Source organism: Oxyura jamaicensis, chromosome 4 (genome assembly GCF_011077185.1).
Source record: "Oxyura jamaicensis isolate SHBP4307 breed ruddy duck chromosome 4, BPBGC_Ojam_1.0, whole genome shotgun sequence".
NCBI lineage: Eukaryota > Metazoa > Chordata > Aves > Anseriformes > Anatidae > Oxyura > Oxyura jamaicensis.
The window spans coordinates 34,190,952-34,204,750 of NC_048896.1; the positions used below are offsets into that span (position 1 = coordinate 34,190,952).

General features: G+C 38.8%; 1 protein-coding gene across 1 annotated transcript; it reads right to left on the minus strand.

The window, feature by feature from the left end:
- Positions 1-997: 997 nt before the first annotated feature.
- AGA (aspartylglucosaminidase) lies at positions 998-13,547 on the minus strand. Its single transcript, XM_035325337.1, has 9 exons — positions 13,238-13,547; positions 11,337-11,490; positions 10,589-10,701; positions 8,558-8,670; positions 7,543-7,654; positions 5,457-5,532; positions 4,495-4,602; positions 2,342-2,475; positions 998-1,537 (listed from the first exon to the last, which is right to left on the minus strand). The coding sequence occupies exons 1-9, from the start codon at positions 13,530-13,532 to the stop codon at positions 1,437-1,439; spliced, it is 1,206 nt and encodes a 401-aa protein (XP_035181228.1). The 5' UTR covers positions 13,533-13,547; the 3' UTR covers positions 998-1,436.
- Between the last annotated feature and the right edge of the window lie 252 nt (positions 13,548-13,799).

Consider the following 13,799-nt stretch of genomic DNA (forward strand, 5'->3'; position numbering starts at 1 on the left):
CTGGTCTTGAACACCTCCAGGGATGGGGCAGCCACACAGGGGCACACCCCCTCTGGGCAACCTATTCCAGTGCTTCACTGCCCTCTGAGTGAAGAATTTCTTCTTAACATCTAATCTAAATCTTCCCTCTTAGTTTTAAACCATTCCGCTTTGTCCTGTCATCGTCTGAGAAAAAGGTTGCTCTCCATCATTTTTTATGTCCCATTTGAATATTGAAAATCTGGAATTACATCACCCCTGAGCCTTCTCTTCTCCAGTCTGAACAGCCCCAGCTCTCAGCCTTTCTTCAGAGGAAAAGCGCTCCAGCCCTCTGATAAACTTTGTGGCCCTCCTCTGAACCCACTCTAACAGAGCCACATCCTTCTAGTGCTGAGGGCCCCAGATCTGGATGCAGCATTCCAGGTGGGGCCTCACAAGGACAAAGTAGAGGGGGACAACCACCTTCCTCAGCCCGCTGGCCACTCCTCTGTTGATGCTGCCCAGGATGCAGTTGACCTTCTGGGCTGCAAGCACGCACTGCTAGCTCATGTCAAGCTTTTCATCCACCAGAACTCCCAAGTCCTTCTCTGCAGGGCTGCTCTCAGTGAGTTCTTCTACCAGTCTGCACTTATGTCTGGGATTGCCCTGACCCAGGCGCAGCACCTTGCACCCAGACTTGTAGAGGCAGAGTCCTTCCTCCCTCCTACCCTTTATTCCACATTTCTGCCAAATGCTTGCTTTTAAATGGCAAAGTGAAGGTCCAGTTCAATAGCTATTATTCATACCCTTTGATTATTTAGCTCTTAAGAAAACAGACAGACTAGAAGAGCTGTTAGACAAAGTTCTACTACAGCTGTCAGACAAAGTTCTACCCCAAAAGAGCAGGTGAAACTTGACATTACTCCTAAGTATTACTTGATAACTTTTAGTGGTATTCAGATCCCCAGTTTGTTGAGTTTGCAAAAGTTTAAGAATTGAGTTGGGATGTGAGGCAATGTTCACTAAATTGCTGACTTACTGATATGCCTCACTACAGAGGCCAATTTTCATCCATTTCACTTAGATGACCATTTTTAAACAGAGAGAAATCCCTTATGTTAACTGTGAAAGTATCAGCACTAACTAATTTTGCAACTATATCCACTTTCCTGATGCACTACAAGGTCCATTTTCAAAAATCTTGTCCTAAAGTACCTGTTCACAATAATTTAGAATCAATTTACCAAGTAATTAGGATAGAAAGCTACAGATTGAGTTTAGCAGCACTACACAGAGCTATAATAAAGCAGAACACAATAAAAACAGTGAAATAATATCTTCAACATCAACATATCTTTGTACTTGTTCACATTATTATGGAACAGTGAAAAAAACAAAAATTTTAAAAGTAACACCTGCAGAACCTTAGCACTTTAAGTTTAACCCTTTAAGTTTAGATGTCAATAAGCCAAAAGAAATTAAATGCAATCTACTACTTGCTCAGCTGCCTGACTTAGCAAAGGGCTATAAACCATGAAGTGAAACCGAGTGAATCCTGGAATTTTACTACATGCAGCACCTAGGAAAGAAAAAAAAAAGTGTAACTTGCTACATTTAGGATTAGTGCCTTTGTTAGTGTGCTTTATCATCTAAAGATGCAGTTATTACTGCTACCACGTTGTAATTATTCTTTTAAAATCTGTTTAACCCAAGACATCTTGAAATAATTTATTTTTAAAGTAAAAATACAGTGCTACTGACTACTGTATATTATAACTCAAAACAGCACCATAAATTAGGAAAATCTCTCTTTCAATCCTGGTTAACATAATGAGTTCCTCCAACTCTAATCTCTTAAAACACAGAACTATGCAAAATAAACATCAAAGAATGGCAATAAACAGTCTAAATAAGCTACGTTGATTAGCAAACTGTATTTGCTACTGATCTGAGAGTTCGCAAATGAGATGCCTGGCACAATGACTGATCTGGAACTGCTTTGAAGCTATACTTGCCAGACACATTCTCCCTGCCTTATGCCATATCTAGGGGAAGCATAAGCATTTGTATTCAAAAAAACTTCCAAGTTAATCATACACAATCCAGGAGAACATGTAAAAGTAGTAAAAAACAAAAGTATTTACAAAGTTTTACGTAAATTTTGTGAAATCTAAGACGTTCAAATCCAGAGGAAAAATTAAAATATCTTTATTCCACGCTAGGACAGTTGCACTGATAAGCACCATTTGATATTATGAATTGCCATACCGCTGTACTGAATAAATAATTAAAGACTGGTGCTTTAAGGTCCACCTTCATGTTTTATTTCTGTCACCTACCTAGCTAGGGTCAACAAAACTGGCCCGTTGAGCAAAATACATACCATAACTTCCAGTTGTATTGGCACATATAACAGCACCAAAGAACTCTGGAGCATACTTCTGGATTCTGGAAATAACTTTCTGACAGGCTACGGTTGGGTCCATTCCCATCCTCATATACTCTACAGCTTGATAGCTAAAAGCAAACAAACGAAAACAGACACATTCCCACATCCAGTTAGTCATACTTCGGTTATATATTGCATTAAGATTTCTTTGACTAATGGAAACACAATGCACAACCTTTAGCCTAACTTCATATTGGAAATTATTATTCAATTCTACCTAAAACGTAATTAGAAGCAGCACTAAAAGGGACTACAGGATGTCATCTATGCCATCAACAACTCTAAGGCAATAGAATAACTCTGATCATTTGCAGAAGAGGCTAAACCACACATCAGTTAAACAACTGCAAAAAAAGCAGCTGAAGAGTCACTGACTTTGTCATTGAATGACTAAGTTTGACATTAGAATTCGTTACTAGTTTTCATGAAGACATATATCAAGGTAGCTTTTAAACTCATATTTTAAGAAAATTGACCTCCAAAATTACACTTCTACTATTGATTCTAGTAAGCATTAAAATATATATATTTCAGAAAAAAATATACAAGTTTCTTAAAAACTCAAAGTTAACAAAATTTGTTTCATAAATATGAACATATGTTTTGATCATGACTTTAAGACACTTTAAAATTTTTTGCAAGATTTTTTTTAAAAAAAAAATCTTACTCTAAATGCAAAAGAACCAAGATGACTTCACACTATCATTAGAAAAACAACATGTGCAATGTTTGAGATAGATCACTTGCATTTCCAAAATATCCTCAGAGGAAAAAATAAACAAACAAGCAACTTTTGTTATCGTTTACTTTCAGAAACAGAAGATTAAAAGACAATGAATAATTTAGTTAAAAGCAAACAATGTTTTGTTTTGATGAAAGATACATAAAGACCTCAACTTGTTACACTAACACTCATCTACAGATAGCATTAACTATGATGTTATCAAAGTGACACAGAAGAGAACTTCCCTTGCATTTTCTGACACCCTATTACCCTTGATTTTTCATACTGATCAGTTATATGTAGATAATTTGAACCTTTCCATCTGAATACAAAGCTGTATTTCATAGGGTCATCTTCTCCAGTAATCAAAGCTATTCCAAAAAGGTGATCAGAAAACATTAGCAATTTTGGCCTTTAGTTGACAGTTTCCAGACTTCTGGCAGGTCAATTTATTTTTTTGAGAATGCTCTTTTTTTTTTTTTTCCCCGTTTAAGAATATCTAAATAGTATGGAATTAAGAATGTCTGATCTACAAGTAACCTGTGATCAACCACCTAGTCTAAATTGTTTTGTAGAACCAGTTGGTGCAAACACAAAATGCATTACAAACAAATCCTTTAGGCTGCTAAACAGCAATTTTACCTGCTGTTTTACAGCAGGTAAACAGCAATTTTAAGCTTTTACCAATTAACTTCGTAGTGGAACCCAACTCACTACTATTGCCAGTACCCAATTCCTCAGAATAATTCACAAAGTTGTCAGTTGCCTTTTATTTCAGGACTGGTCTGCAATAGCTTCACACTCAGTAACGATTTTAACTTTTATATATACACATCTGCTAGCAGGCATTCATAACTACCAGAGTTTTAGAAGAAGTACTTGAGTACGGTAAAGGCCACTGCTTTAGATTCCTTAAAGCATCAGTGTTCATTATGTACAACACAGATGTCCAGAAAGCATTTCTTTTGAGACTGACCCACAAGAATGACAGTCAAGACTCAGTGATGAAAACAGACGCATTTTACAGTTTATGCAACCGCAATGACAGCACTAAAACACCTCTTTCAGTTTCAAATTAGATACCGGTTACATTAAGATTGTTACAGTGACTCTTCTGTTAAAGAGCGTGCACGTTGGTCATAGACTCGTTATTGCTGTTTGCTCTCAGCTTGGCAGTATTAACGGGATCTCTCATTAAGACAGGTTGTAATGACAACTCGATTTTGCTACTGTTCTTTTCCATTCTATTCCTTCCTCTCCTACTTCAACCACGAGGAAGTCAGATCGTCTTTCAATCAATTACTTCATTTGCGGAGTCCAATTTTGCTAGAAAAACCTAGTAAAGTCTGCACTAAGGACAAACCTGGGTAAGAAGCGCATCATGATGTCACCATCCCCAGTGGCTGCAGCTCCTCCAGCTGTACTATCAGCATAGGATCCTGCTCCTGCTATTGGAGAGTCTCCTACACGGCTGTAGAGAACAACAAAAAAAGAGTAATTCTATGGAAGAAGACTGAAAACTATAGAAAACTATTTACTAATGCCAGTGAGACTGCATTAATGTATTAGCTCTTGGCCCAGTATCAGCAAGTTCTTCCAACTTGGGCACACTTCTAACTTTGTCAGCCTTACCACCTCCAGCTGGGTTAGTGCTAAACCCACAGAAGAACAGAACAGGTAAAAAGGTCTCTCTACTGTAACCAGAAGTCTTGTCTTAAAACTACTGATGAAAATGATCTGAGATAACCTGACTTACCTGAGGCTTAATCCACCTTCACTGTGCATCTCTTTATTATACTGATTATAGCTAGGGCAGTAAGGTTTGGCCAATGGGCAACAGTAAGCAGCTGGGGACATTACTGCGTTCAGTAGCCCTTGCTAAATCCAAAAATTGTCTGAATTAGTTGACAAACAAAATTCCTAACTGCAGAGTTAAAAACAACAACAACAAAAAAACAAAGACAAAACATAGGCCTAGGGCTCTGATTCTACATACACTTTTTTGGAGACTGTGCACCTTTCCAAAATGCTCACTTGTCTCTGGTGCCTTGCCTTATAATTTACTTCACAAATTTTCGGTCTGTCTGTACAGTGAATTAAGCCAGCTGAAAAGCAACCATTCCCTCAAATAAACCCAAATCATCCAACAGCTACATCAGTTGCTTAGTATCGGATTTATGGCAGCCCAGAAATAACCAAGGCCATTTTGTGATCGTCAGCATCTAAAACATACACTGTTTAACCTTTACATAAGCTTAAAATAGGAAATAAAAAAAAAGTTTTTTTTTGTTTTTTGTTTTTTTTTTTGTAAAACCAGATACTAACCCTGGAATTTTGTGGACTCCACCATTAGTAGATGTCCCAGAAGCAACGGTTCCATTCTCACCAATTACAACCATACCTAAAGTTTAAACAGGGATGAAACATGCTCAGAAACACTTCTGATAAATTTGTTAAATTTGGTTTTCATGAAACAGAACCATGATATCCAGACTATTTAAATTGCTGATATGCTGAAAAACAGAAAAATCATACTCGTAAAGAAGTTCTTTGCATAAAAAAAAAAAAAAATTGAATCTTTTTGGATGTTCCTTTTGGAAGCCAAAAGGAATCTAAATCAGTGACTGACACACCATTAAGAGGCAGCCGCTGCCTCTTAATATGCACCTATGTTACTTGGTAGAGAACCAGGAGCTGGTGTCACCATATTTTGCACCACTACCATCAGAACAAAGTTTGGAAATTCTGTAAATAGTACTTGATTTTGGGGGGGGAGGGGCGTAAAAGTCAAGTCAGAAGATGAAGAGTTTGGCAGTTTGTTTGTCAGAAGTGATACAGCCTACCAAAGAAACCAGGATTACATGACAAGTTGTCAAATGTGTGGACTAGCCTATTCCTTGCTAAGTGTGTACTGATGTGGAAGCCATTGCCTCATATTACAGTAGCTTACATTGACACTTAGAACATGATTTGAGATCCACTGCTTTTCCATGAGGCGAGACTTCACCTCTTTAAGAGAGGGCAAAAATTGTTGTTGGCATTAGCTTCAGTACAAAGTGAGAGCCAAGAAGGAGAATTCTAAAAGTTGAAATCCAGTTCTCTGTTTTCACGAGCCCACTACCTCTTCCTCATAGAAAAGCTTTCTGATCAGTGAAATTGGAAAGTGTAGAGGCACTGAGTCTATGGCCACCATTATCATCTACAAGAAGACTGGAAGGGCATCAGTTCCTAACAACTTCATAAATGCATCCTGAATGAAGACTCTTCTCAAAATGTCAAGGAGACATTTCATATAGAAAGCAAACAATGAGGTGAGAGAGCTTGCAGTACAAATATAAGTGCCAACATTTACTACAAAACAGCTTAGGACTACTTAATGATATATCATGTCCTGAACTGTATTTATCAGACTCCCCTCTCAACCTGACACTCCACAATTTTAGAGCTTTTGAGAACATATTAAAGACTACACCAGTAAATAAAGCTACCTACCAGATTCAGAATTTGGTAGGTTGCCTGACTTTCAGAAAACATAGATTTGTTGTGAGTAGGGTGGACTGGAAGTTAACAGCAAAGATTCCCCCATGAAGTGACTTGTTAACCCTTGGTGTTGCAAATACTGCCAGGCAGAGTTCTGAATTGCTGAGGAAAATCCAGATTAAAACAAAAAGTCTAAGTTTCAAGACTGCAAAGTATAAAGCTTTGAAAGATAAGAACCTATATCCAGTCTCCATTCCACTCCCTCAACAGTTTCTGCCTTTCTCAGGTCTGCTCATTAACCAGCTGATAGGTTTAGCAATTAAAAAGTCCTCAGTCAGTAAGTTCATTAGAAGTCTTTGTTAACTACTGATAACCTGTTTTAAGGATAGCAGTTCCTGTAGAAACGTACTGATTTAGCCAGAAGAGAACCGAAGTGAAAGTAAGCCTTATTTTGTAAGTTCAAGGACAAACACTGCTTTTGGCAACAGGACTATTTATGCACTTCTTCCACCTCTGGCACAGCCTTTTAAGTTGGACTGACAGCTACATAGGAGACTTGACCTAAGTTAACTATAATCAGAATAAAATTAGTTATTTTTAACCTTGATCAGTTTTCTAAACATCTGTATCTGCCCAGCCAATCGTGCCAAGGTAGCTGTGGGAGAAGTAGTAAGGCAACAAACAAGTAGCTGAGGTCAAAAGATGAAGCAAGGGACCATGCAGCAAGTGCAGTGGGGAAAAAAAAACAAAACCAACAACTACTTTTAGGCACTTGATCCTAACACATAAGTTACACAGTCTTGAAACTACTATGAACAGGAAAAAACTATTATGAAATAAATTTTTGATATCAAATATTTTGTTTTCAGCTCAGAATAACTTAATAGGGAAATGAGAAAAAGACAGGGTTAGAGTTACCAAAAGTTGTTACCAATAGTATCATGATTATGAACACTTCTTTGTGAGACGGTCCATTTTTCGCAAGTAACCTTTTCAAGTCTTTTATATGGTCCACATGATTTTGAAGAATCTGGTACCACATTCTGTAATTATATGGATGAATAATATGTTATACTTCATTACAGATAAACCTGTAAATGTTACACTCAATACCTATAAACTACTACACAAGTATCACATGCCCAATACTTACAATGCCCAATATCCTACAAATATTTTGTTTAAAGAACATAGATTGACTTCTGGCATTACATGGTAAGAAGGTTTTCCTAATACACAGTTATGTTCATCAAATTAAAGATTCTCTTCTGCTTAACAGACTGATCAAAAAAAGTTCATTCTTCAGCAAAATGAGGAAAATTTTCAAGCTTAAAAAAGGATGAATTGGGTCTGCTTTAATAATGTCCAGTCAAGACAATACATCAACATATTTTCCCCAGTTGAAAAGGAGAATACATACTGAATTAAAGTGGCTCAGCAATACAGCATTTTAGATGCAAGAAACAACAGAGACCATGTACAAACATGCAAACTCGCAACACCTATACCAAAACCAAACCCACTACAACAGGCGAGTTTACACGGAAAACTGAACTAATCCAATATGTTCACAGTTCTACGTAAAGCCACTCTAACTATTTAGGGACATTAATTACTACTGTAAAAATTCATTTCAGAAATTTATGCTTGCATCAAAAAATACAGTCACTGCTTTGTTTAATCTGAGAAATTCTGCCCAAATTTAGACCTAAAAAATACCTGTACCAAAATACTATTGCAGACTGTTCAAAAACAGTAAGATTTAAGAAGCAAGAGCTAGTCACGTACTCTTCCCGAGTCTACCAGGTTCGTTCTGCACATTAGGCAGAACAATTGCAACACTTCCTCACTTGCAAAGCAAAACTTCAACATAAGCTGAAAAAGACACAACATTGCATCAATGGCTTTCTAATCCTCCCCCCTTCATCACAACCATTGCACTGTACCTTCCAGTAGTTTGGCTGACAGCTTTGATTAAGCCACTTTGAATACATCGAAAGAGATTTTGGGGTAGTTAAATCTTCATATGGAAACCCCATGCGTACAGCAAACAGGGAAGCTTTAAAAAAAACAGCAAAAACAAAACCATCATTTTATTCATGTTTTTATATATTTTATGATAATGCATCCATGTAATATTATCTACGATTCACGGAATTCTCTTTGGGAATGAGAAGTATTTCTTTGGTGAATGATACCAGCCATTATAGTGAGGTATTACCACAATAACAAATACTCCCTTCACTGGTGAAGATCAAATTTCCTCAATTCAGTACAGCTATGTTAACAGGTATAAGTTTCAGCACTGAAAGAGAGAAAAATTCAACTTTAAAAAAAAAAAAAAATCAACTTGACCCAAATAATCTGGAACATGAGTAGCCTGAGATGTGTGTGTGAAAGAAATGAAAACTTAAAAAGATAGTCTTTTATGAAACATGAGCAATACAGAGTGGCACAATATTTGTTACTAAAACACTGATACGTGTAGAAATCCACTGAGCAGCTGAAGATGTATTACACTTCTTCCTTGCAGCTTTAAAATTGACTGCTCCCTTGTTTTGAAAATTAATACAGTAAGTAACAAGGGAGAAAAACAAATACCAACACAGGTAATAGAACAATGCTGCAATTCTTTTTGAAGAAAAAGAAAAGGCTGTTACAATTAGGGAAAGGATATTAAAACTAAAGATCAACTGTTCTCTCATCTTTTATTTGTAGATACCTTTGATGTCATTTAATAACAGATACTGTCGCTAGATTCAGATACTTCAACAATTTATATTACCAATCCTTGATAGACAAGTAATGTCACTTTAACACAGATCTGAACAGGTTTCTCCAGTCCAAACATTAAGAAAAGCCTTCAATTATTTCTGGACAGCTTTTCTGTGTTTTTCCTAAAAACAGATACAATTAAAGTCCCTGCACTCAGAGTGAAGGTAATCTGACATCTTCAATGAAGCATACTTATGTTCCCATTTCTGAAAAAGCAGATTTTTTTTTTTTTTTTTGAAATAAAATTGTAAAAGGATGACTGGCAAACACGCAAAACCGCAACTTTGGAAGCCTTGTTTATATTCCAGGAAGCAGTGTTGTTAGCTTTTACTCTCTGAACTTTTTACTTGGATATTGGTCTAAGTATTGCTAGGACAAAAAAAGGAAAAGGTCAGGCACAAGTGATTATGAAACTTTCTCATCTACTGGGGACAGACCTGCAAATTTCTCAGCAGATGAAAACCAAAATATCCCTCCCACCCTGTAATTATTCTGCACTGAATGCAACTCACGGGACTCGGTTCTATGTCAGTACACACTTCAAAAATTATTAATGGTGAGTCAACTAACCCAACTCATGTACCTCCCTGAAATGTACATCTCTTTTGAAATTCGTATTATTCTAACAGCAACAGATCACATTGTAAAAGCTCAATCATTCCTCAAGTTTGCAATTAGCTTTTTTATGGCACCTACGAGAACAGCTCCAATGTGATTTTCTACATCAAAGTCTTCATTAATATTTTAAAAACTGTGAAATACGGTAATTGTGCTTAATATATCCCAAAACAGTAATACATAATTGTAGCATCTTAATTCTGTCATTCTTTAGACAAAGTTACTCCATGCTTTTAAATTAAGTATTTGCATTTAACAGCTTCAGATTCTATAGTATCTTGCATCAAATAATTTTTAATATCTGTTATCAGTGTTATTAGCAAAGCCTTGGAATTACAAGTTTATATTTGCAGTTAAATTGGTGGAAAGACCACAAGACTGTATTTATCTTTTCATGTGAAAATAATGGAATAAAACCTAATTCATACACAGATAATAATATAGTGAACACTTCTGATTTATTTGAATAGATTCACTTGATTGTCAGGGAATCCCTCCACCCATATTACCACCATTAATGAATGACAGATTTAGTTACAGCAAAAGAGTCTAAGACTTGGAAATAGTAAAAAGAATAAAATTACCTGACTCTCCCACTAATAATGTATGCTTAGTGTGCTCAATGACCTTTCGTGCTACACCAATTGCATTTTTGACTCGTCTGAGATCTGCAACTGCCCCAACTTCCATAGTGTTCCTGGAAACAAGAAATATTTAGAACTTACTAGAAAATACAAGAACATTTGCACAGCTTTTATTAGACAAAATCTGTTCTCATCTAAGTTTGAAAGTCTGCTGCTTTAATGTACTGCTTTAATTGTTTATGCCATAGGCAGGTGGCATCACACTAGTAGGGAAAAACGTTAAACATATATTGTTTCCTTGCACAGGCTGGGCATGTTGCTCAAGTAACAATAATTCCATCCAGAATAATATTTCTGAGCAATTATCTTGATACATAAGCTCTTAACATGAACTACTTGCAATTATTTTCAAGCAGACAGCTTTAAATAGCAAATAAAGTACAGAAGACAATTGCTACAGAAATGAAATATTTTGTGGAACACATCTAAAGGGAAAGTTTACAATGCTACGCTGTGCTCTGCAACTGCTATATCTAGAGCTGAATTACTGCACGACATGTGAAAAGTCAATAATAAACATATTTAGTTACTCTTCCTCCACTGAAGCAAGTACGGTTCCCAGTTCCACAAGTTAACAAATAACTTGTCCATAGTCAGCCTTAAGCCAACAAGATCTGTGTAACAAATCTGACATTAAAGTATGCTAAAAATTACAGGGATCGTTCTTTTCTCCACACGGTCTTCTTACCCATCCATAATCATCGCATCCAGTGTTGTTTCTCCACTTTCATCTGGACTTCCTCCATATCCCACACTCCCATCACACTGGTCAATCTCACACTGACCACAGCCTTTCTCAACTGCATCCAGCTCAGAACCACCCAACTGCAATACTTGCCACGCTGTAATCAACACAAATAATTAAAAGTCACCAATGAAAACAGACTCCATTACCACTTTAAGAACATTGATGATGCACTATAAGTGGATTAAAAAAATAAACCATTATTTATAGGTGAAATAAAGTCAAAACATGAGCATATTCAAAAGAACGTAAAAAATTACTTTTCTAAATACTGTTTTCCTTGCATACAGTGTTTCTGCATGAGAAATTATTATTATTTTTTTTTTTTTTCTGATTGGGGAAGTATTATTTACTAACAAAGAAAACAACATTTATATATTAAATAACCTCCTCCTCTCAGAACCAACAGGTACTTTAACACTGTCCATTAAAAGCCTTTTGTGGGGGTAAGAAGGTAAAGCAGGCTAAGTAAAACTTTTCCCTCAAAATAAAAAAAGAAGAAAAAAAAAAGTTGTAACAAGCAGCCCTCAAAAGATTCCCATAAGAATACTAAGTGCCCAGCTGAAGAATAGAAAGATCTAAAACTGAGAGATCTAAAAGATCTAAACCTACATCAATAACTTCGCAAGAACAAAAAAACTGAAAATAGTATGTAAGAAATACTCCGCTCAGTTCTTAGTCTTCTGTTCTTTACCATCTAGCTCATTGTGTAGTTTAAGACATTACAGATGTGCCAAATGTACATGACTTAACCAAACCAGGCCTAGAGGCTTTACATACGCGCAACATTTCACAAGGTTGGACCTGAGGCAAGATTTTCCTAGATGTATGAGTTTGCTGCCGTTGACAGCTGCAATCCTGCCTCCTCCTCCTCTACCATCTGCCAGAAGACCCAGCAGAGGGACGCAGCTCTGCTCCTTTTGGCACAGGTGACCTATTTACCCTGTCTCAGCCATCTCAAGAAGCCCCATCTTCCACTGCATGCGACTCCTGTTACAATTATTACTGTAAGCAGTCTTAACACGTGCTTTCAAAGCCTGCAGCACAAAGGCCTTGCAGTTTTCAAGACATCCGTGACCTACACAAGCCTCTACAGGTAACCCGCTTCACTAGTGAGACTTACTAATGAGTTATTTACAACCCAACTATACTAAAATAACCTACAAGCCTTTTCAAATCAACATCCACAACTAATTTACGCTGGCAGCATTGCCAGAGGTAAACCCGCTTTGACCATTAATAACACATCACAAAAAAACAACGAGCTCCAAAAAAAAATATAATATTCAGAACCACCTAAATCTTGGGAGGGGGGCAATGAATCTCAGAAGGACACCATTAACAACAAATCACTAATGCTAACCGCCACAGGAGCATAAATCACCATATCAGCGACATTTTTATTCTAGCATTTCCACTGCCTTTTTTTTTTTTTTTTTTTAATTACGCTTTTTCCCAACCTCGACCAGCACACCGCTCGCTAGCAGGGTCTCAGGGCTCAGCGGCGGAGGCGCTCGGGGCACTCCAAGCCCCGCTGCTGGGCCCCTTCCCCAGGGCACCGCGACGCCAGGCCCGGGGCCGAGGCCCCCCGAGAGGGCGACATTTTCCAGCTCCCCTTCCGGATTGCTCTGACCCTTGACGCGAGAGGAAGCGAGCCGGGCCCCGCAGCCATTTAATGGCCGCATGCTCACAGCTCACCCCGCTATTTTTATTTTATTTTGATTTTAAGCACCCGAAGCCCCCCTGGAGCCCCGCCAGCCCCTCAGTGTGGAGGGCACAGCATGGGCAGCACCCAGCAGCCGCCACTACCCCGCGCGGCGCAGCGCTGCCCCCCGCCGGGGCACCTCTCTCTGTGGCCTTCCTAAACGCCCAGGTGTTGATGACTACGGGCAGGGCGGCGGTGGTACCCGCCCCACACAGGCTCGCCAGCTGCAGCACGACGAGCAGGAGCGCCGCCACCACCGCCCGCCGCCCGCCCCCGCCGCCTCCTGGTGCCGCCGCCATGGCCGCGCTCCGCCCCATGGGCGCCGTAGGGGCGCCACGGAGGAGGGAGCTGAGGCGGTGCATGCGCCCAGCGCCCGGCCGCGGCGGGGAGGGGCGGCTGCCGGCTGGTGGAAGTTCCCTGAAACGCTCGGGCATGCTACCGGCCCCGTAGGAGTGTGTTTGCGGCAAGGAAGAGCCGCCAGTGTCATCCAGAAGGGACCGCGGCTGGCCCGGCGGCGGCCGGGCTGTGGGGCAGTGTGCTGGTGGGCTCAAGAGGTTGAGATAAAGCTGAGGTTCCTCAGCGAGCTTTTGAATAAAATGCAATCTCTGTGTGTGCCCAGACGTCCACGTGCATCTCTTCTACATGACTTCTCGTTACCTTGTATGCTTTCTGTCAAAAGCATCTTGTGGCACGGAGAATTT

Coding starts and splice junctions, on each gene's coding strand:
- AGA (XM_035325337.1), bottom strand. CDS start 13,532: ATGCCCGAGCGTTTCAGGGAACTTCCACCAGCCGGCAGCCGCCCCTCC. Junction 4,603..5,456: donor GGAGTCCACAAAATTCCAGG/GTTAGTATCTGG, acceptor TGTTCTCTACAG/CCGTGTAGGAGACTCTCCAA. Junction 2,476..4,494: donor ATGATGCGCTTCTTACCCAG/GTTTGTCCTTAG, acceptor GTTTGCTTTTAG/CTATCAAGCTGTAGAGTATA.